Source organism: Mauremys reevesii, linkage group 6, assembly GCF_016161935.1.
Source record: "Mauremys reevesii isolate NIE-2019 linkage group 6, ASM1616193v1, whole genome shotgun sequence".
In the NCBI taxonomy this organism is placed as follows: domain Eukaryota; kingdom Metazoa; phylum Chordata; order Testudines; family Geoemydidae; genus Mauremys; species Mauremys reevesii.
In genome coordinates, this window is record NC_052628.1 from 89088931 (window position 1) to 89111434 (window position 22504).

The window sequence follows — 22504 nt, forward strand, 5'->3', positions numbered from 1 at the left end:
CAACTCTGAAGCATGTACAGTTTAAGTCTCATGTATCCCTCTTTACCTGTATTCACGCTCCTGGAGTATTTCAACAGGATCCAATCCTTGTGGCTTCTGGATGGGGCTGATACGGTTCTGTTTTTGCTGCAGCTGGACGATAGGTGAAGGCTGTCCAGGTGTTGGCTGTGGTACAGAAGGACCAGGCATGGCTGCAGAAGGCTGAGCAGCAGGAGGGGCAGGTGAAGGCCTTCCACTAGGAGGTGGTACAGCAAGCTTTTGTGGTGTACTGGCAACATTCATATCTGGGCCTTGACCTGCAAAACAAGTAATGTGGCCACGTGAAAAAACAGAGCAGCTTTATTTTGAACACAAAAATCTGCAGCTAGGCACCAAAGACAAACTTTCAGAGTTAACAAAAATACACACTGAGATAGGAAGAATATACTGTAGTGGACATTACAGAAAGTAATCCAAAAATAGCAATTGCAACTGACAATTTATTAGGGCTATATTTTCATTTCGTCTTTGGGGTTTTTTTAAGTGTAGAGTTTGTATCAGCAAGAGATTTCTAGCACTGGGTAGATCTAGGCAGAGGAACAAACTCTGCTCTCTTATGTGGGCACTGTCTCCATGTCAATTATGAAAATACACCCAGGAGCAGAATTTGGCTAGTACCAAGAGCAAGCTTCTTTCCACAGCTCTGCCAGAAAAAATGTCAGCAGTATTCACTTTATTAAAACATCCACTTTTATATACTTTACAATATTTTAATATACACCTCTACCCCGATATAACGCGGTCCTCGAGAGACAAAAAAATCTCACCGCATTATAGGTGAGACCGCGTTATATCAAACTTGCTTTGCCCCCCCCCAGTTCCTTGTTCCCTGACCGCCCCCTCCACAGACCCCCATCCATAATCACCCCCAGGATCCCACCCCCTATCCCCTGACTGCTCTGACCCCTATCCACCCCTCCCCGCCCCCTGACAGGCACTCACCAGCAGCGGCGGGAAGCGGAGCAGCCCGGCCCCAGTCTACTCCACCCTGCCAGCTCCCAGCCACGGCGCTCCGCTTCCCGCTGCAGGTGAGTGCGTGGAGGTTGGGGAAAGGACACCCCCCATACTCACCTGTGGCAGGAAGTGGACTGCTGCGGCTGGGAGCTGGCAGAGTGGAGTGGGCTGGGGCCAGGCTGCTCCGCTTCTGCCGCTGCTGGTGAGTGCGGGGGGATCCCTTCCCCCAAACCCCCTCCCCCAAGCGACACGGCTGGGGCCGGGCCGAGGGAAGCAGAGTGGGCTGCTCCCGGCCCCCCGCTAATCCCCCGGGCCACTCAGACTACAGGGCCCCCAAAAGTGCCCTCCCACAGCTCCTGCCCCCCAGATTCTGCCCCTGACCGCCCCTGAGACCCTCTGTCCCTTATCAAACTCCTCAGCCCCGGCCTGGCCGACACCCTTAACACGCTGCTCAGAGCAGAGTGTCAGAGCTTTACCGTGTTGTATGCGAACCCGCGTTCTATCGGGTCGTATTATATCGGGGTAGAGGTGTACTTGTAAAATTACATTTAAAAAAACCACACACTACCCCAGATTAAGATAGTAATATAAGTAAATAAATATTTCAAGTATTGGGTGCTTGATTTTTCTTCTAAACTGTAGCACTCTCATTTCAAAAGTTTAATGCATCACTTAACATGAAAGTAGCATCCAATAGGAGATAGATAGGGAAGTGCTGCAGTTTATGGCCCTCTGTGCATGGACGAGTAGTTACTGATTTGATGGAGATGTGGGAGAGAGACATTGAAAACAACAGATATCTGCAACAATAAAGCTGTATTTTTTGAAGGGGTGCGGGGGTTGGCGTATAATAATTCAATTGATGAAACACAATCTCAGAATCTGTCCTCAATCCCAGGATCAGTTTACTTCAGATCCAGGACCCGAAACCCATCTGGAGAAGATGGCTCATCTTCAGAGCTCAGTTTGTTGGAGCATTCGAAGGAACGTAATGCTACAACTGACCAGACAGCGGTATTTTGTCTCTTTTTTAAAGAGAGTGATAAGTGTCATCTGACGACATTTCTTTTTAGGATAGTGAACCATCATTTAGTCCCCATTTCCTCCAAGATGTAATTCCCTTTAAGTACGGACACAGAATAAGGAGCTTTTTAATAGGAGAAATCTGTACCATATCAGTGTCTGCATTAAAAAAAAAAATTTAATCTTTGAACAAAAATGTTCCAGACAAAGGAACATTTACTATTAAACTGATATTCTTCATTTGCCCATCACCTTGCTTCTTTTGCTCCATTTTCAAGTAGGTGGGGACAAAAAAAACCCCAACAATAGTTTTTAAATGTAGTCCCAGATCATCAGATTATAAAGCAGGTTATCTAGCAGAACAATGTAACATTGTTCTCTAATCCTTGAAGACTTTAAAATTTAGTACATTTTTTTTTAAAGCAAGCCGAATTTTACCCATTGCATGAAAACTTTTGTTTACAGTAGCCAGAAAAATGGTCTGAACAGCTTTCTGCAATTAAGCATGCTCAGACTGTAACTACCTGTTTATTAGGTTTTATGCTTGTCCCTCAAACAGCTTATATATTTCATTCTGATTGTAGAGAGCAGCTTCATGTTCAGGCTGCCTAACAGCAACAATAATTTCATCCGCCCAAGTCATTCACAGTCTGATCATTTGTAGGACACTCCTTGATATTTGTGTGTGAGGCAAAGTAAAGGTTGCACTATTTCTTCTTTATGCCTTTTTATCTCCCCACTTCCTTTCCTGTCCCTACTCCCAAAGCCCTGCCGACACAGTTTAACCTTAACTGTGTAGTACAAAATTATTGTTGTACTCTCTTCTACCTTCTGCCCAAGATTTAGGGGTCATGGCGGCTGCATGTCCTGGCACTCCTGAAGCAGGTCCTGGCCCAGTTGGGGGACCAGGAATTGAATGCACCCCAATACCTGCAACTCGACAGAGGAAAGAAACGTATTAAAATACACAGCATTTCTATGCATTCAGAAATCACTCCACTTTCTGCCACACAAGTCTATATATGCAAATACCGTTTGGGGCATTAAATACAGATTTAAGTGGATTCTGCTGTGTGAAATATAAATGTAATAAAGTGCATTTAAATCAAATCTACTAAAAAAAGACTGGAAGACAAAGCCATGTACACTGAAATAAAGCGACCAGCAGTGTTATTAAAACTGTTATTAACAAGAAAAAAAGAGAATCATTTTAACCCCCAATTTTTAACTATAGAAAAGTGATTTGGAATCAATTTTACTTGACTAGCACGTAAGGCAAACACAAACATATTTCATCCACAGATAGTTCATAGAAATCTTTAACTTTAAAAAATTTGCATATTTTGAAATCTGTTCTTGCTGCTTATTCCCTGCTTAAAATCATAATCCTCTGTTTGGTAGATACTATGACGTCACCAACAGAGGATAACTTCTTAATGTGGGTAATAAACAGCAGGAAGAGATTAACTGTTAAAAACAAAGATTAAGTTTTCATAGCCCCTAGTAACAGAGAGAGACACAAAAGTAATAGATAAATGATACTTAAAACTGTCTCTAAATAATTTTGGTATTTTCTTTTTCATAAGGCATCATCAAGTCTTAAGGCCTTCTAAACCCAAAAAGTGATGTACAGCTAAAATTACATACAGGTTACTTCCTTAAGGATACAGCTATTATGAAAAAAATGCACATAAACTTGGATGGATAAACTTTTTTTCCAGGGGATGAGGATGGGAAGGGTGGTGATGATGGACCGTCACCACACGGTGTTTCTGTATGTGAATTACAAACAAAACAAAAGGATCTACCCCCAAGCTTGAGGAGTTTTAAGTAAAGACCTGTTCAGAAAATGCAAAGGGTTTTTCTGCAGTAAGTGTGTTTAAAAGTTCACAGTTTAAGAAACAAAAAGCATACTTCTGTCTAAAAAGTGTTTACCTACTATGTTGCTTGTAATATCTAAGATCACTATGACAGAAAAAAAAGAAAAAAATGTTTACATTTTTTTCAGTTTACTTAGGTCACTTCTCAGTACTCTGCATATAGTCAGTTTCACTGTTTCCCTTACAGAGTCAATTTCTCCTGTTTTTTTGTTAGTCAATAAGGGTGGAATATAAGCACTTAAAAGAGAATAGTAAAAATGTGATTATTTTTTAACACCACAAAAAAGATAGAGGGTACCCAGGGCAACTGAAGTACATAAAAATACTTTTGTCTCCATTTTTTTTTTAAATGAACTAGATTTCAAGTTTACAGTGTATTTTTAATGCAGTGGTTTTATGCCACTCTTAGTCCAACTTATATAAAGCTGAAGCTCGTTGCTCATACTGAGGCCACAATCTGGCCCTCACATGCATGCACACACCACCACCGATCCTGATAGTTTTGCATTGGTGTAACTGATGGCAGAATATGACCCACGCTTCATAGCCCACACGTACTTACCAGGTAGTCTGCTGTAGTTAGCAGGAGCCTGTTGCTGTTGAATCCCAGGCAATGTCCTCTTCCCTTGAACAGCAAGTTGCAGGTTTTCAGGTAAAGGCTGGCCTCTAGCTAACATTTTGTAAGCTAGAATCTGAGCCCGGAGCTGGTGCAGCTGGACAGGGCTAAAAGGTGAAGGACCCCTGCTGGGCTGGCTCATGACCTGTGGATCTCCTGGTATCATGGGTCCTGGCTGACTTGGTGGCATGTGGGGTGGAGTTGGGCCCCCTCCAGACATTGGGCTGGACACATGTTCTGGTGCTCCCAAAGGAGATGGGTGAGGAGACATATAACCTGGAATAGTTAGGAGGATCACAAATTTACTTTCCCAATTAACTATGTCTTATGAGCTACAGAACTTCTGTTACCTTTATGAACACCCAAATCATACATATTTTCTCATTAGGTATTATAGTGATAATATTTTTTGTAAAGATAGAAATGGAGATCTGGAGTTCCTTGGGACAACTAGAAGGCTACCAGAACTTAATCTTGCACCAGATATCATGGTTCTTTTAAAATAATAACCCCTCATGTTTTTTGGGTAAGGCATCTAAAACCAAACTGTACATCTTAAACACAGTGCTTCCAAACAGGATGGGAACTCTGACCACCATGATGAGGCACTGGCTCACGGAAGAGGTGGGGGAAATTTTCATCTGGAAGATTTTTGAAGCTTGCCTACTATACAGTTTATGCAGATTGAACAATGTTTATTTATTTTGATGTATACATATCTTCTCTGAAAAGAAGCACTTGCCCATTCCTTGACAATATCTTCAAAATAAAGCTATAAAAACAGACAGTTTGTAAGTCACCCTTCAGTAATTAGGTACAATTGTGCCACCTTATGCTGATTAATGGCTAAAGTTTAGAATCACAGAATATCAGGGTTGGAAGGGATTTCAGGAGGTCATCTAGTCCAACCCCCTGCTCAAAGCAGGACCAATCCCCAGACAGATTTTTGCCCCAGATCCCTAAATGGCTCCCTCAAGGATTGAACTCACAACCCTGGGCTTAGCAGGCCAATGCTCAAACCACTGAGCTATCCCTCCTGCCATATTGACTAAATACTCAATATTGTTCACTATCTGGACATTGGAAAAATTGTAAGAGCCATTTCTGAACAATTTTTTTTTTTTTTGAAAAAGCCAATTGAGGTGTTGGTGCTCTGTGAAAGATCTGGTAGAAAAAGCACAGGGCTAGGGAAAAGGGGTAGAACTTGTGTATTCTAGTCCCACCTCTGACTTTATCAGTGTGAATTTTGATTGCACTGTACAAATATTATTTATTTACATCTCAGATCATCTGTGCAAAGTGTAAAAGTACCACTAAACCCCAGCCTTCCCATATGTAAAACAATGAGCGGCAGAGTTTGCTTGATTTCATGGGAGTGAGACACTTACCCTGCTTATGCACTTTTGAAAATCCCACTGGGCTCCTATCTGCATCTTTAGGCACCTAAATACCTTTCAAAATCTGGCCCACGATGACCAGAAACAATTTGCCGATTCTCTAACTACCATTAATACTTGGTGTTATAGGGTGTGTTGCATATGGGCTGGAACGCCTGGGGCTAGGCCAGCCCAGATTATAAAATGCCACCTGAGAGGAATCAGGTGATTCCAATATAAAATAATATAAAAGGCAGCAGAAAGCAACCAGGGAGAGGGGCAGAGAGACTTCCAGAAGCAAGCAGTCTGGCAGTGAGTTGGGGAAGCTCAGGATAGGAGTCTGGTGGAAGCAGCAGCTCTGATGGGCAAGTCTGGCACTTCCAGAGCCCTCGCCAGGTGAAACCTGTGACTGGAATTAAAGAAGGGAAGATGAGCAGTGTGTTTGTTTTGAACTTCTGAGTTCTATTTTTGACAAACTCTCTTGCCACCTTGAGGAGAACTGGTGAAGAGTGAATCAAAGGATTTGAGCTTAGAAGGTCACTGGAGACAGTTCTTAAAGAGACCTGGATGAAAGGGAAGTAAAGATGGGATGACCCCAGGACGGGGTGCTCAGGAGGCAGTAAGTAGTCAAACTGCTGGACTTCCTTCCTTTAATAAATTGGTTACCTATAAATGCAAACCAGGTTTTGCTAAACTCATTTTTTTCCTTATGTATTAGTACATTTAAAGAACACAAGAAGTTTAAAATGCTGGTATTGTACATTTTAATTGAATTCCAAATTTCTATCCAAATGCAGCTTGACACAAACCCTGAGGAAAAATATATTCTAGTAAATAAAAAGCTTCCTTCACCATTTAAAAACTAAGACTGAATAAATGCATATTAAACTTTGGCTGTAGAGTATCCTGCTGCTTATCAAAAAGAAGTACCAAATCTAATGTTAAGACTATAGTTGGTTGCAAATCAAGCTCTTTTAATGGTTATACCAACCAATGAGAACGAACCATTCTTTAGAAAAATCACTAAAGTACAAATGTGCAAAACAAGATTAAAAAGAAAATCAATGATTTCCTGCTTGCCGATTTAAATTGTCAATTTAAAATCAATGCATCCTACCTGTATCCAATTAACAATAACGTAGTAATACAAAGAAATGTAATAGTCCAGAGAGACAGACTTTGAGGAAAGTATGGATGAACTGAATACACAGCTTATCTATATTACAAGTAAAAGAAAGATACAACAGATATCTGCAGATATGTAAAAGGTGCCAATACCGAAGGAAGGAAAGACTTCAGTATGGGCTGAGGCTGTTTCTACACTGAGTTCTTTCTTAAAGTTTCCCATTGTCATTCTAATATCTGTGTAACTCCACTAGTTGTAGCAATGGTGGACACATCAGTGTACACTGGCCTAGGCATTGTTACCACTGTCACCAACATAACATGGTGAGGGAAATGCTTCTGGGCCATTGATGCTAGCCCTCCCACCATGGCTATCTCTGATGGAACTGCATCAGTGCTACAGCAATGGCAGATTTTTACAAAAAAGCTCACTGTAGACAAGGCTTGGGGAAAAGGGGGTGTTGATCTTGGAGTAATATGATTAACTTCAAATAAAGGGTTAACTTAGAATGAATAACACTTCACTCACCACTGAAATGCAGCCACCATGGGGAAGAAAACGTGTGTTTCACAATGCACAGCAATACTACCTAACAGCTTAGAACATGTGGTGAAGAACTAAAGTTACAAAGAGAATTTTTGGTCAGCAACATATAAAAGTTTTCCCAACTGGAATGTGGCCAGGATGCTGGTGCTAACACTGACTCTTATGAAACTGCTGAAGGACAGGGGTGGAAGTGCATGAGTCATTCAAAACTACAACTGAAGAAATATACTGTAGGGGATAATCTTACATTGGGAGGCAGATGGATAATGTGACCTAATAGCTCTTTTCCTATCTCTATGTAAGAGATAAAAGGGTCACAAAAGAAAAATGTAGCTAATTTAAGAACAATAGGGCTGGTGAATATCAGTATTCTCTGAAGTGCAGGTAACTTGGTGAATTGTGTAAATTGTTCTAAATCTACCCAAATTTAGATTAACAAAAAGACCAGCACATTCTATGTAGTGACTAAAAATGTAGATAAGTCCCAGCACCTTAAAAACCCTTTGGTGCTTGTGACCTAGGCGATCCTCTGCTGGCAGCAAAGAGGGGCTAAACAGTTACAAATCTATTCCCAGGAACTTGCTTAGGCATGCCCAGACGGGCATGTTTCCCCTGCGATCACCATCTTCATGGCATTTCGCTGAAGGGGGCCATATGTGGTCTCAGCCAATAGCTAAGAACTTGCTGGTTGTCGTGGCTATTGTGGTATGTACAGAAAATATTTGAAGAGTTATGTAACGTAAAATATTGTTAGAAACCTGCTGGAGGTGGGTATCAAAGCTAACTCAATCAAGAGAGGGAACACCTGACCTCTTCCAACCCCTCCAGACAAGTGTTCACAGTCTAGACAATGTGTGAGCTTGGACCTTTATAAAGCACAAAAGACACCAAGACCAAGATCTTAAATTGCGGAAAAGTCAAGGCGAACTGAAGTTAACAAAACACCCTCGTTATGAAGGACACATGGTAGTGTCCTTTAAGAAGATGATACTCTGCCAGCATGAGTGTCATGGAAAGTGGATCTCTGCTCTCTTGAGTGTACAAGCACCGTATGGCGTGACTATTGGTTGAGAAATACCTTATTAGACAGGAAAGGAACTTGTTAATAAGTATAGGCTCTACATTGCATTTTGTATACCATATGTTTCCAGTCCTTATACTTCTATTTTCATCTTAAGATCTGTCAAATAAACTTCTATTTGGGTTTACGATAAACATGACTAAGTGCTGTATGCTAAGGAGAGTGTTGAACTGAGGTGAAGCTAGTGAACTGGGGGGCACTGCTTCCATGGAGGCAGCAAATCTGTGTGCTGAGTGGGTGTCCAGACGATGAGGGGCTGGGCACTCCAGCGTAATGAAGTGGTTTGTACAGACAAGTGGAAGGGACATGTGCCCCAGGGCAAGAGCAGAACTCTAAGGGAAAACTACCTCTGTAAAACTTAGCCACGGGTTATCTCTGCTCTGACCCAAGGACTCAGGGAGCCTAAGGGCTGGGGTATGCAAACTGCTAGCTTGCACAGGGAAAGACAGGGGCTTGCAGAGTCTGGAGTGGGGTCCTTATATTGCCAGCAGCTGGCATCTTTGGGCAAGTTCCTTCCAGTATGCACAGACAAGGCTCCCTTGCATTATAAGCAGACAGTAGTGATTCACCTTGTATGCCTTGGGTAATGTCAGAAGTGTCACAGTGCTTATGTTTGCACTTGAGTTATTTAATCAGCAGTGAGCAGGGCACTTGAGAAATATTCTCTTCTACTGGCCTAGCTTTCACTGACACCAGGATAATTTTGTATATTGTGTTCAAAATCCAAGGCATGCATAGTTTATGTGTTTCAGTCCATTCTTAGCCTTTTGATTTCTCTCCTATCAAAAAACCACAACTTTTTGAGTCCTCTGGTTGTCTTCAGGTTTCCCCGACTTCTGAGGGGGAAGGGATGGAGAAGAGGTAGGATTGGGATGACTTAATTTTGATTCTTCACGTACCTCTGTTTAGCAGTTTAACAATCTGCAGCAAAATCCAGTACATCTAATGCTAATATGAATACTGTCTGCTTACATTAACATACTGTGCTGAATGTTGTTGCTAATGCAGTCTAAATTCAGTTAAATGTAGCTGTTTATATAATTTCATTTAATATGAAGCAAGAGAAATTTATTTTCCCTGTTATATTAATAAGTTAAATAGAACAAAAACAAAGCTACTGAGATTAAACAGGAGCATCATGTAATCACTGTAAATTCAAACCTTCAAGAGCAAATCAGTCATTTGAGATACTAAGGCCTGGTCTACACTAGTCTGTTATTTCGGAATTAGCTGAGTTAATTAGAAAAAAAAAAGATTCCGTCCACATGACCAAACTGGCTTTTTCAATTTAAAGAGCTCTTTAAATCGATTTCTGTACTCCACCTTGGCAAGTGGAGTAGTGCTTAAATCGAGATCACAATCCCGGGTTAAAAGTATTGTGGACACAATTCAACGTTATTGGCCTCCGGGAGCTATCCCAGAATGCTCCCTTGTGACCGCTCTGGACGACGCTTTCAACTCCGATGCACTAGCCAGGTAGGCAGGAAAAGCCCCGGGAACTTTTCAATTTCATTTCCTGTTTGGTCACCATCAGCACAGGTGACCGTCAGCACAGTCCAGCATCACAGACGACCATGCAGAGTCCACCATCACAAGAGATCACACAGTCCTGGATTCGCAGACAAGCTCCAGCATGGTCCGAACGGGAGGTACTGGATCTCATTGGCATGCACCTTTCCCAGAACACCCACTTCATCAGACGCATGGGGACATGCACCTTTCCCAGCCGTCCCACGTTGATGTCAGTGAAACATTCCTTGTGATCCACCAGTGCTTGCAGCACCATGGAAAAGTAACCCTTGTGGTTTATGTATTGGCCGCCCCAGTGTGCCAGGGCCAAGATAGGGATATGCGTCCCATCTATTGCCCCGCCGCAGTTAGGGAACCCCGGCGCATTAAAGCCATCCACTATGACTTGCACATTTCCCAGAGTCACTACCCTTGGTAGCAGCAGCTCAGTGATTGCTTTGGCTATTTGCAGCACTGCAGCCCCCACAGTAGATTTGCCCACTCCAAACTGATTCCCGACTGACCAGTAGCGTTGCAAGCTTCCACAGTGCTATGGCCACTCGCTTCTCAACTGTGAGGGCTGCTCTCATTTTGGTGTCTTTGCGCTTCAGTGCAGGGGACAGCAAGTCACAAAGTTCCATGAAAGTGGCCCTACGCATACGAAAGTTTTGCAGCCACTGGGAATCATCCCAGACCTGCAACACTATGCGGTCCCACCAGTCTTTGCTTGTTTCCCAGGCCCAGAATTGGCGTTCCACGGCATGAACCAGGCCCAATGCCACCATGATCTCCCAATCGCCACATGCTGTGCTTCTAGGAATGTCTGTGTCCATCTCCTCATCAGTATAATAATTGCGTTGTCGTCACTTCCTCGCCCAGTTTTGCAGGTACTGCAAAACATAGTGCTGGATAATGAGTGAGGTATTTACAATGGTCAAAACTACAGCAGAGATCTGAGTGGGCTCCATGCTTGCCATGCTATGGTGCCTGCACAGGCAATCCTGGAAAAAGGGCACAAAACGAGCTGTTCGGTTCAAGATGGCCGATAAAAGGCAGTAAATAGTTGTCTTCTGTAGCTTTCACGGAGTCGGGAAGCTCATTAGATCTGCAAGAGCGGGAGAGCAGAGTTTGCAGCGGAAACGTGAGCAGAGTTTGCAGTGGAAGCTGTGCGGCTCTGTTCACGATGGCCGAAAAATGGCAGGGAATTGTTGCCTTCTGTAGCTTCCACGGGAGCCCAGGACAGACAACAAGGAAAAAGCAGCGGAAGCTGTGCGGCTGTTCATGGCAGCCGAAAAAAGGTGGGAAATGGTTAGATGAAAGAGTAGATAGAAAGACAAGAGGACATGCGAGGTGGATTCACAGTACCAGGAGACAGGTGGTGCACCGTGCTGCAACGTCTGCTGGTAGTATGGCGTCTGCCGTAGCTTTCACGGAGGGAGGAGCGAGTGACAGCACACACCCAGAAACACCTGTGAGAATGTTTTTGCCCCATCATGCACTGGGAGCTTAACCCACAATTCCAATGGGCAGCAGAAACTGTGGGAACTGTGGGATAGCTACCACAGTGCACCGCTCCGACATTTGATGCTAGCCTCGGTACTGTGGAAGCACTCCGCTGAATTCACGTGCTTTAGTGGGGACATACAACACCGAATGTATAAAATTGCTTCCGGAAATTCAAATAAAATAAGTTCGAATTAATTTCATACTGTAGACGTACCCTTAGGAAACAACTTAACTTTTGATAGCAAGAGAGGAAGGGGGAACTGTGGAGGAAACAGAAACCAATTCAAGAGTCTTTTTCCCACCAAATTAATGTCAGATTTTTGTAAAATCATCCTGTCGCAGTATGATTGCATTAAAAATGTGACAGTCTGTCTCAGCTAGTGAGAGATTCTTTCTGCATGACTAGCATTCCACTAAATCTAAGGAAAAACAGAAGCTAAATATGAAGCTGCATAACTTATTTTTGTAATTATCTTTAGTTTAAAACCCCCCAGAAGAGCAAATGCCTTTGAGACAGTGGATAGACATTTATCAGCAGGATGACAAAGTAGTTGCAGATTTGGCTTTTGAGAATGGTTTTGATTTGCTCATCAAAAATAAGCAAAAAAGGCAGTTTTCCTTGTTTCCTATTCCAAGAAATGTTCCTCCCATGATACTGTACCAAGCTGCCTTGAAAATAATCTTACTGGCCAATAAATACTCCGGACTTCATTTCAAGACCTTGCGTGCAATTACATGCTTGCATTAGGTATATAATTGCCACAACTGCATATGCAAGCAACCTGATATGTTTCTAAGGGTACGTCTATACTACCCGCCGGATTGGCAGGTAGCGATCAATCTATCAGGGATTGATTTATCGCATGTAGTGTAGACGTGATAGATCGATCCCTGATCACTCTCCCCTCGACTGCTGAACTCCAGCAGTGCGAGAGGCGGATGCAAAGTCGACGGGGGAGCTGCAGCCGTCGATCCAGCACCGCGAGGACGCAAAGTAAGTAACTTTAACTCGATCTAAGATACGTCGACTTCAGCTACGCTATTCTCGTAGCTGAAGTTGCGTATCTTAGATCGATTTCCCCGCCCCCATTCCCCCCGTGTAGACCAGGCCTAACTGTCCTCCTGTTAGGACAGTATATACCTAATTTACTTACACAATTCTACCAATTGCATACTATAATTCAGTGCAGAATTATATATCCATTTTTGAAATTCTGACCGTCTCTCCATCCCCCATTGTCATATTTTCTGAAAGGCTTTTCAACTAACAAAATACATTTTTTTAAAAATAAATCCCCAGTATTACTTGACATTTGGACATTTAAACTAGTCTAGTTTGAAATTTGTGTGATATTTGATTGTAAACTCCTTGCGATAAGGACCACATCTTATGCGTTTGTCACTGTTGACACTCAACAAATACAGTAATTGTTGGAGAGGAGGAACACTGGATAAAATCTGTTTATTTTTCACTTTCAAAAACTAAAACATATGGTATATGCCTATGTCTGAACACTTACTCTCCTACACTCCCAGTTTATAGTTATAGATTAAGGCCAGAAGGGACCACTATGTTCATTTTAGTTGGACCACATGCATATAGCACAAACCAAAAACCTCATCTTATAATTTCTGCAACCCCATGACTTCTGTTTGGGCTACTGAAATATTTCTGAGTCACATCCAAGTCTTAATTTAAAGAGAAATTAATGGAGAATCCATCACATCCCTCAACAAGGTCTTTCAATGGCTAATTACCCTCACTGTTAAAAAAAAATTGTGCCTTATTCATAGTAAGGCTTGGAAGAATTAGATTTATCAGTAAATGTCAGTAAACTTCATCTTCACTATACACACAAACTGACATTTCCACTGATGATAGAAATTTACAGATAAGCAAAGAAATGCTGCTTAAGATCTTAGTTTTGATGATGAAGTGGGTGTTCACCTACAAAAGCTTATGCTCCAATACTTCTGTTAGTCTATAAGGTGCCACAGGACTCTGTTACTTTTTACAGATCCAGACTAACACGGCTACCCCTCTGATAATTGATATGTCAATTATTTTAAAAAAAATTATAATTCTGCCAATCCTATTTACAGTATGACTTTGTTTACTTTTAGCTTTCAACCACTGAATCTCATTATGCCTTTTTCCAGTAAATTAAAGAGCCATTGACTAGAAGAAATCTCTTCCCCAGGTAAGTACTTGTAAACTATGATCAAGTCACCTCTTAGCCTTCTCATACATAATGTAGTTTAAGTTTTTTTCCAAGTATAAAGGCATGTTTTTCAGCCTTCAGTTCATTCTTGCAGTTCTTTTCTGAACCCCTTCCAATTTCTCAACATCTTTTTTGAAGTGCTGACTTCAGAACTGAACAGTGTTGGTCACACCAATGTTGTATACAAAGGTATACCTTCTCCTTTATATTCCCTGTTTATATATCCAAGGATTGTTTCTGCCCTATACTTAGCTACAGCAGAGCTCAATTTCAACTGGGTGCTCACCATAACCAATCACTTTATTCCAGGATACAGCTCCCCACCCCAACCCCTCACTACCCCCATCTCGTAACCCCCTACATTGACCTGCTTTGTTCCTTGATTCAGATAGCCATGTGCAAGGTCACATGTTGTTCAAATAAGCTCACCTTACCAAGCAATTCAGATCAGCCTGTATCACTAACCTCTTCCCATCATTATTTATCACACCACTATTTTCAAATTTTACTAGCAATAATATTTTCTTCCAGATCATTGATAAAGATAGTGAATAGCATTGGGCTGAGAACAGATCACTGGGAGTCCCCACTAGAAACAACCCATTAGAGGACAACTACCCATAAGAACAGTCATACTGGGTCTGATCAATGCTCAATCTAGCATGTATCCCGTCTTCCGACAGTAGCCAATGCCAGGTGCTTCAGAGGGAATGAACAGAACAGGCAATCATTGTGTGATCCATCCCGTCATCTACTCCCAGCTTCTCACAATCAGAGGCTAGGGACACCCAGAGCATGGGGATGCATTTACAATTAATTTTTATGAGCTAGCAATTAGTTAGTTTTTGTTTTTATTTTGTGTAGATTTTTTTAAATCAATGTCATGTGGAACTAAGCCAAACTTTTGATCTCATAAAAACCATCAAGTTTGCTTGACAACACCTATTTTCCATAAAACCATGTTGACTGGCATTAATTATGCTACAAACCTTTACTTCTTTGCTGACTATACCACATATCAGCCTTTCCATGGTTTTGCCTGGGATCAGTGTCAAGATAACCTGCCTATAGTTACCTGGGTTCATTTTGTTTGCCCTCTTCTAAATATCAGCATGACATTAGCTTTTTTTCCAGTCCTTGAACTTCCCCTGCCTTCCAAGATTTGTTAGAAGTCAACATTAATGGTTCAGATAGCTTCTCTGCCAATTTTTAATGCTCTTGGGTGCAAGTTATCACCTCAAATGCCCACTAACTTCAATGGGCATTTTGAGTAAAACAATACATCAGGTCACATAATGTATGGAGTAGGTGACCTGCAGTATTTCAGGGACCAAAGCTAGAAAATGATGAATGAAAGTGGACACACTTGTTTCAGAACCCTTAAAATGTCCTCAGAGGAAAGTACAAAGAATACGGACAATCTTCAGATCACTTTAACTGCAGTATTAGGACCAAGTATAGAAATGTAAGACTGGAAGGGACCTCAAGAAGTCATCAAGACCAGCCCGCTAGGCTGAGGCAGGACTAAGTAAATCTAGACCACCCTTGACAGGTCCAACCTGTTCTTAAAAACCTCCAATGATGGGGATTCCACAACAAACACTTCCACGTGTTTTAACAGTTCCTGTTGACTTCAGTGGTACTTGTGCTTAAACAAATGTCTACATGGTTTTCAGGATTGGGTCTCTATTTGGGAGGATACCAAACTAATTCTAACTTAACCAGCTATTTACAACACAACTTCTGGATAAAATGCTATTAGCTAATACATATATTCTTACTGCCTACTTAAGTTCAAAGCCTGCAGCCAAATGGTCAATGGAAAAAAAGAGATCATTCCCCCGCTACTCGTCAGCTTCAAAAAAGCTTACTGTGTCACCCATCTGGAATCCTTCCCCCACATATATATGAGGCACTTTCTACCACCACAATATTCTTTTTGTGGAGGTGAAGAGAGAGGACAATCAAGCAAAGAAAGTTAAAGAAGTTCATAGTAACAGATTTAAAGAGGACTTCTGAAATAAAGATGGAGTGAACCTCTTAAACGGCTGCGACTAGAAGTTCAGCATTCTGTTTCCCCTGCGACATACACCAAAAAGAGCAGAAGATTCAGTCTGACTTAGCTACTAGTAATGCGGTCATCTGTTGTAGAGCAAGCACGGTCCTGAACTCAGGCTCTAACAAGTGGATGAAAGAGAAAAATGACTTTCAGCTATTTAGATGCAAAATATTTGTAGTTTAACCATGTTATGTTTAGATCTAGCAGCTTTGATTTTAGAAGCAACTTTTCTATTAATTTTAAGGGGCAAGCTTCTTTAAGGGGCAAGCCAACAATGTGACAGCATGCATCCTTGGGGGAAATTTTTCTCTCAGATACGCATTCTTGGGTTCCACTGAGATCAGTGGAAACTGTGCATCTGAAGCAAAATCTGGCCTGTAGAAGGCCCATTCTATTTTGTTTTATGGTAGTTACTCACTCAAGGGTAAAACGGGGAGACAAGTGTTGTCCAGTGGACAAGGCATTGGACTTGCATGCAAGAAACTAGAGTTCTATTCTCAACTCCCCCAAAGTCACATAGCAGGTCCTCAGCAAAATTACTTCCCTAATCGTTTGTTTGTCTTGTCCATTTGGTCTATAAGCACTTCAGCACAGGGACCATCTCCTATGTTTGTGCATTGACTAGCACAATGCAGCCCCAATCCTGATCTTGAGGTGCTATTGTAATACAAGTAGTTGTATGACACATTATTAAGCAGCTAAGGTCCTAACAGGTGTTGTCAACTAAATCACTGCATGCAGCTGCTTATAAAATACATCCCCCTTTAACATGTAAGCAGAGTCTCCTTTCTCTGCTACAAGTCGATGGGATGGAGAAGTTGGCAGGGCTGAGGGAAGCCACCACAAAAGCCTCTAAAATCAAATGTTGGTGATACCACGCCAAACGCTAACAAAAGGGCAGAATGGCCCCCCAAGCAATTTCATGAGCACTGCAAAAAAAAAAAAAAAAAAATCAATAGGGTGTGCACCCACTTTCTGATCAAGTACAATTCATGGGGTATTTAGGTAGGACCACTGCCAGACTAGAAGGGAGAGGTGGGTGTACAAAACACACCAATGATGTTTTCCGACCCTTGGCTCTTTTCCTAGCACTACTCATGATGCAGTGCTTCTGCAGGACTTGGGTGAAGCTAACTTCCATCCTACATGCCCGCTGTTGGACACAGGTTTTCTGGCAATTGCCTATAATAATAATAGGAGATATACCTATCTCCTAGAACTGGAAGGGACCTTGAAAGGTCATTGATTCCATCCCCCTGCCTTCACTGGCAGGACCAAGTACTGATTTTTGCCCCAGATCCCTAAGTGACCCCCTCAAGGGTTGAACTCACAACCCTGGGTTTAGCAGGCCAATGCTCAAACCACTGAGCCATCCCACCCTATAACCAGCTCTTGCCAGAATTTGGCTTCATCTGGTAGATATTAAAAATTGTTCCAGCTCTCTCTCAGATATTATACAGCACCCATTACCTAAGCATCTTAGAACCTACCAATCTCCATGAGATAGGATAATACTACCCTGCTTTACAGAGGGGAAGCTGAGGCACAGAGCCTTAGGGACAGGCTTAAGGTCACACAGGAAGTTGTGGCAGAGTAGGGAGTTGAACCCAGATCTCCCAAATTCCAGGGCTGTATCCTAACCACTGGACCACAATAGGTATCTTAGTTGAACATTCAAGGGAGCAAGAATTTTAAGTAGTTTTCAAAAGGTCATAATTCATCATGTCAAAACTGGTAAAAAGAAAACTGGGAAACCTATCATAAAGGAGTTGTGGCTCTGAAGGTCTTCTACGGAGCTGAAAAACACATCACATGAATAACATATCAACCTTGGCTATGCTGATCCATTGGACTCTGTGGTGGGCCCATTCCGGGGTGAGGCGGTCTCATACTTGCACTCTTCATGGAGCTACAATGCATGTCTTCAACCATTCCTTTTTCATGCAAGCCATCAATGGACTGCAAAATTAAAAAGAGATTTATACAAAGATATTGCTTTATGAACTTTCAAACTAGTAAGAGAAGTTAAAAGCTTACACAAATATATAAAAATAGACTAAAAAGAGTAAAAACCTCTACATCTTCTTACTGCAAAAGGGTACAGTGGGACTCTTCCCCTTCGCTCTCTAGTCTATTCTAGAGTTAGACCTCTTGAGACAACTCTGGGATGCTGGTCTTTGAAAGATCCCTCCCTTCCTCTCTCTCTTTCCCCTTTCAAGTATTCATTGAGACATCTGGGCAGTTCCAAGTACTACAAAGTGAAGGCAAATAGTACTTGGTACATCCAATCAGAGTTGATCTGGGTGGTCCTCGTTTATAAAGCTGTGAAACATAGGCCACTTATGAGAGTAAACTCTGCAGCTCTGGATGGAATAAGACTAGTTATTTTAACCCACTCTCTTCCTATTAGTCACTGCTCTAATGGAATATCCCAAATGCCGTTTCTCTTTGAACATGAAGATTCCACTGCAGGAGGCAACCTCTTCTTGGCGTTCAAACGCTGGCACCCTCAAGAATCAGTCACTCACTCACCCTTCACAACACTTCTCACCTGTATTTGAAGGGTGAGCATGGCCAGGGTTATGGCCCCATCCCAAACTGGCCACAGCAGGGAAGTCAACTAAGGGTCAGAGAGATAATGCTGGGGGAGAGACTGGAATGGGGAATAGAAGAGAAACATCCCTCTTTTTTTTTATGCTCAATGTCCTGGAAGAAAGGCCAAATCAGAGATAAGGGGCTTAGGAACAAATTAGATACTTGAAAGCCGGAAATCCGACAGGTCACAAATCGAAAAGATGTATTCCAATCATTAACTGCATGTGCAGGGCTTGGGGTGAGCAAAGAAAAAGTTGGCACCTTGCTCTGTTCCCCATCTCCCACCCCCCGGAAGAAGAGAGAGGCTCTCTTTCCTCATGGGGCTGAACTCCTGCAATTCTTGTAGGAGCCACCCTGGACACAGCACTTGCCATCTGCAATTTTTAACTCTCAAAATGCATATGGATTTGTGAGTTGGGTTTTTTTTTGTTTTGTTTTGTTTTTTGAGAAAAATTAGCCTTAGGGAAAACAGACTACTGAAAAAGAATGTAAGAAAAAAGTGCTGTAAGTTATAAAGAGAGAAAAAGGAAAGAAAAAGATAGTGGAAGCATTTCTTTATAGAAAATCTGCTTTATACACAATGTGTATAATAGAGCTGGCCAAAACAGTAATATTTTCCATACAAAAAATGCAAAGGAAATGAAGCCACTTTCATTTCACTTAAATTTTCACAAAATTAATCCTCACCGGAATATGAGATTTTAGAAAAAATGGCAAAAGGGAAGGGGAGAAGGGGGAAAACATTTTTTTTTTCATTTTGAATCAAATCTCTTCATTTTGAATGAGGCAAATATCTCTTGCAAAAAAATTAGTAATTAAAGCTATTTTTCATTAAAAAAGCTTGGGAAAAAAGTCAACTAATCTTTAAGTCTAAAAATGAGTTTGGGCTGTTTCTAGCAGAAGAAGTTAAAAAACACAAAGCCCCTTTCCATCCTGAAGCATGCAGCCCCTTCCCATGCTATGGGGCACCCTCTTCTGGTTTTGGAGCATTCACCAACATTGAAGAGGACACAGTTCTTGTTGCGGGTAGTTCACATGTTGCATACAGTTGCTACATTGACACGTGTAGAGTTGGGGCCAAATTCATTTCTGGTGCAACTACATTAGAGTCAGAGTCACACCGTGGTTGAATTTGAGCCACAGCGTTTTGAAGCTAAAGAATCAAAGCTCTAGACCCAGCTTTTCAGGTGGACACAGGGTGATTTATACTGGAAATTGGTCTCATCTGCAACACTTGGGTCCATTATAGCATATGCTCTGGTGTGACTAGAGTGATTTCACTGTATTATACTAACAGGCTGCAGCAAGGAAGGTTCCGTGACAGTTGGTAGGTCAGTTAAGAAGAGACAGCAAAACCAAGGGCCCTTTGAACAGGTTCCCTCCCCACTCTCTAATAAAAAAAAAAAAAACACAGAAAGAGAGGATTGGTACCAGGGGAGAGCCCCTATGTCAATTACGGAGTGAGGGATTCACTTGTGGAACTGCAAAGCAACTTCACAGTTAAAAGGATGCTTTCGGGGCAAAGTGACCCAAAGAATTTTTTTGTCTGTAAAAGAAAAGCTTTTACAAAACCTAAGGCCAATACAAATATTTCCACAACTTTTAAACACGTGGGGCAGGGTGGGAGAGGAGAGTCTATAAACGACAGAGGGTTTGACAAATGACAAGTATAAGCAACCCAAGCATTATGAAAGTGAAATGTACTAGAAATTCATTACCAACACAGGTGAATCTGATTGATCTATTTTTTTAATTGTCCAAGATATGAGAAGTTAAGATTAAAACAGCATGAACATTTTTAAAGGTTAGTTTCAATTATGGTGTTCCTAACTTATATGAGAAATTTGTGCTTTTAAGTATAGTTTTCAACCTGACAGCCTCTATTTATAGAACAACCCCTAAGAAAGAGTCCTAGAAAATGTAACAGGAGCAGAACCCAATAGGGGTCTACAAAAATTAAATTGAGTTACATATCTTTTCTATAGAAACATTGTATAGTTACATAGGAGGAATATAACCAACTCCATATAATGGTCAAAAAAATCTTACAAAAAGGATCTCTAACCCTACCTCACTCTTACTGGTCCCATACCTATTAAATTATATAAAAACTCTTTTTTCCCATAAAGAATTTGTTGGGGAAAAGAGTATATCCTATAACGATGCAATGGTGCTACTCTGCATTTTGGGGGATGGACATAATATTTCACTTAAGTACTAATTAGCATAGAAAATAATGAGCATTAGAGTTTAAGGCTTTTATTAAATGATCCTTTTTAAACACAGTTCCTTTCCATTGTTCTATATAAATAAGCATTTGTGGGGACAGGCTGTATGTCATAAATTGTGCTTTTGGAAAATTGGGGGAGGCTTCAATTACATGCAGAGCCACATGACATTCTCATTTACAGAATTCATATTTTAGGCAGCAGCTAAGCTTATGGAATATATCCTTTAACTACACTACCTTTATTGTATGTTTAAGTAACCACATTAATTCACAAGTTGCATTGCATCACAATTTTACTTGAAGATCAAATCTCCTTAGTTTATAAATGAAGAATTTTTTTTTTCTAACAGACCTGCAGCCTCAGCCTGGGATCTGAGAGTCAAGCTGGGTTATTTCTATTTATACACGGTCACTAATGAATAAAATTTCTGCAGGCCAAATGTTGTTCAGTTATATACGTGCCATCAATGTAATTGCACTGGAATAATTGAGGGCATAACTGTAGGACAAGGGAGATGCACATGTAGCCCTGGCAACTGGGTCTTTGCCAACAATTCTGTTGATCGTACGTGAGCCAAAGGAGAATCCATTTCACTCTTCCAGAAGTCTGATTCTTCAAGGTTGACAGTAATAAGTTGTTTTCCCGCCACTGGTCCAGAAAAGTTAGTTTACTGTATTAGTTTAAACTATAAGTATTATATGTATATTATTGATTTATAGAAAGAATAAGTTTTCTTGGCGGGAGGATTTCCACTTGTTGGAATGCATAACTGTTATTTTTCACATCAGGATTGTTGTTAAATATACGAACTATAAGAGTTATGCTTTTTTAACACCAACTTAAATAACTGATAAATATTGACGTGCTTTAATACGTTCTTTTTAATTTTGTATAAGGGTTCTATTATTCACTGCAAGTTAATGACGTGTCCAAATGGCAAGTGCATTTTTATATTTCATGTGTATAAGTACTTTTTTTTTTAAAAACTCCACATATTGATGGGCCAGGCACACGTTCTCCAGCAGCACACTTCCATGGCACTTTTTCTCATTAGTAACGTATTGTTGCGTTTGATCATAACTGTGAGGAGTCACGTTAGCTTACACAATACCAACCACTACTGACTGGTATCACAAACAGGTGACGTGATGCTGAATTAACTGGCACAATGCTGGATAGGATATTCTTTTGGAAGTTTTACCCCAGGTCCTAAGTGCCTAAGAAGCCCAAATCCCATTGGCTTGCAATGAGACTCAGGATATGTAAACAAATCGAGAACTGTATACGGGCTAGCAGCCTACCCAAGCTAGCTTAAATCTAGCCAGCATGAGTAACAATAACAGTGAACACAGTGCAAGATTCAGAACAGGTTAGTGAGCCAACTATGTAGCCAGGAGACATGCCAGGATTACACTACCCATGCTGAAACCCGTGCAGTATTATCTGTACTGCTATTGTTACCAAAGTTAGCAGGATTTAAGCTAGCTCAGATAGGACAATCTTTGCTGCTTAGACATCTGCTACAGCTCCCAAGTGCCTAAGTCACTTTTGAAAAATGAAACTTAGATGCTTCTGAAAGTTCTACCTCTGGTCTATACCAATCAGTAACCATTGTGTCAGCTATCTAGACTCTCCACAATCAAACACAATAAGATTTTCTAGCAAAGACAAGCCTAAAGATGCCCGGGACAGCAGATCTGCTACTGTGGTCCACAAGAGAAAAAACAGCAGAGCCTCCTTC

At 41.4% G+C, this 22504-nt stretch overlaps 1 protein-coding gene and 1 long non-coding RNA gene across 13 annotated transcripts in view; one reads left to right on the forward strand and one right to left on the reverse strand.

Moving 5' to 3' along the window:
• Positions 1-22504, reverse strand: part of SMARCA2 (SWI/SNF related, matrix associated, actin dependent regulator of chromatin, subfamily a, member 2) — a 169836-nt gene that overhangs the window by 130922 nt on the left and 16410 nt on the right. For 6 of the 12 annotated variants that reach the window (XM_039544652.1, XM_039544650.1, XM_039544653.1 and 3 more), the window contains 4 exons: positions 17767-17896; positions 4459-4788; positions 2845-2952; positions 47-296 (listed from right to left, as the gene is read on the reverse strand). In XM_039544652.1, coding sequence (XP_039400586.1) covers positions 47-296; positions 2845-2952; positions 4459-4788; positions 17767-17896 — 818 coding nt within the window. Of the gene's footprint in view, positions 1-46; positions 297-2844; positions 2953-4458; positions 4789-17766; positions 17897-18010; positions 18305-19219; positions 19355-19526; positions 19777-22504 lie in introns of those variants that run through there. The other 6 variants (XM_039544660.1, XM_039544659.1, XM_039544664.1 and 3 more) reach the window with 6 other exon arrangements.
• LOC120408104 overlaps positions 18399-22504 on the forward strand; it is a 29463-nt gene continuing 25357 nt past the window's right edge. Inside the window, exons 1-2 of the long non-coding RNA XR_005600424.1 lie at positions 18399-18501; positions 20295-20336. This is a non-coding gene — a long non-coding RNA (uncharacterized LOC120408104). The remainder of the gene's footprint in view (positions 18502-20294; positions 20337-22504) is intronic.